General features: G+C 36.2%; 1 protein-coding gene across 1 annotated transcript in view; it reads right to left on the reverse strand.

The window, feature by feature from the left end:
* Positions 1-1343, reverse strand: part of LOC101563010 (antigen WC1.1-like) — a gene marked incomplete at its 5' end in the record, with an annotated part of 34310 nt that overhangs the window by 3899 nt on the left and 29068 nt on the right. Inside the window, one exon of the mRNA XM_023708576.1 lies at positions 1144-1239. Within this exon, the coding sequence (XP_023564344.1) occupies positions 1144-1239 (96 nt within the window). The remainder of the gene's footprint in view (positions 1-1143; positions 1240-1343) is intronic.

The following is a 1343-nucleotide window of genomic DNA, read 5'->3' on the forward strand; positions in this document are numbered from 1 at the left end:
CTACTGGACTCTTTTAGAATATTTTGCTGAGTTTACACACCTATAATATTCAATAATGGAACTTAGAAAAAATGTGGTATACCGATAAATGTCCATTTTGTATCTGAGTTTTTTTTTTTATTTTTTACTTTACACTATACTTTTTGAAAAAAATGCTTTTGAATTATGATGGTATATTTTGTGTATATTTGTGACTCTATAGAAGTAGCTATGAAGGACAAGAATCTAGAACATCACTTTTTCTTTTTCACACTCAGAGTGTATGCATACAAAAAAAATCAATATTTTATACTGAGAAGTAACCATCTTCATCTTAGTCACAGAAAAACATTCTCTTCAGATCAGATTCTTCCTTCTCACATAACACACAAAAGAAAGACTTGTTTCTACTACCTTGGGTAGACTCCAGTTCTCCATTTTCTTCATTGTCTTCTGTGCCATAGGGGAGCCCAGTCACTGAGTTCTCAAACAGGTTTTCTGACAGGGATAAAATTATCAGATAGGAGACAGACAGAGAAATTTTGAGTTTGCATACTTGTAGAGCAAAGGTTTGCATTTCTACCTATTAAGAGGCTACTGTAAGGCTTCTTTGGTAAGTAGAGGGCCCAGTGTTCAATTCCTGGACCTGAATGCTATGCCTGTCCTGTCCTGGAGGTACAGAGAGCCTAGAACCCAGTCTGGGTCTGTTGTTATACTCTTGTAATCCCAGCACTGGGGAGAATGAAAAGGATCACTATGAGTCCAAGCTGTGTAGTGAGGCCATATACCAAATGCTTAAAATGAAAAAAAATATATAGAGAGGCTACTGACAGGAAAGTACAGCTCAGTAGCAGAACACCTTCCTGGTAAGTGCAAAGTCCTGTGCTTAATTCCAGGTACAAAAAAAATGTTGACTATGTAAGGTTAGAGTACATCTTACTTGTAATGCTTTTGTAAATAAGGAGGGAAAGAGTGGTTGAAGTGAGGAGAGAAATTAGGAAAAATAATTACCAAGATGTATCATTACAAGTAAAAATTCCACATGATGAATGTTATCACTATGTACATCTAAAATATACCAATAAAATTGACTTAAAATTTGTGGGTGCTAAAAACACCAAACCAAAGCCAGCTCATGACCACAAAAGTACATATGGTACAAACCTGGGTTGTCAAAGAGGTTGTCCTTCTGTGTTGTTGTGGTATAATCTATCTCCTCATAGAAGACCTCATGTAGAGGATCTTCAAAAGTGGAAAAGTCTGAAGAAGATAGCATGAGTTTAGGGATTTGTCCTGGAGTCATTTCTTTGCTAAGAAAAAAACACCTGAATTCCCTCATACTTTGTTTTGGGGACAGTCTTCAG

Source organism: Octodon degus, unplaced genomic scaffold (genome assembly GCF_000260255.1).
Source record: "Octodon degus isolate 3935 unplaced genomic scaffold, OctDeg1.0 scaffold00403, whole genome shotgun sequence".
NCBI lineage: Eukaryota > Metazoa > Chordata > Mammalia > Rodentia > Octodontidae > Octodon > Octodon degus.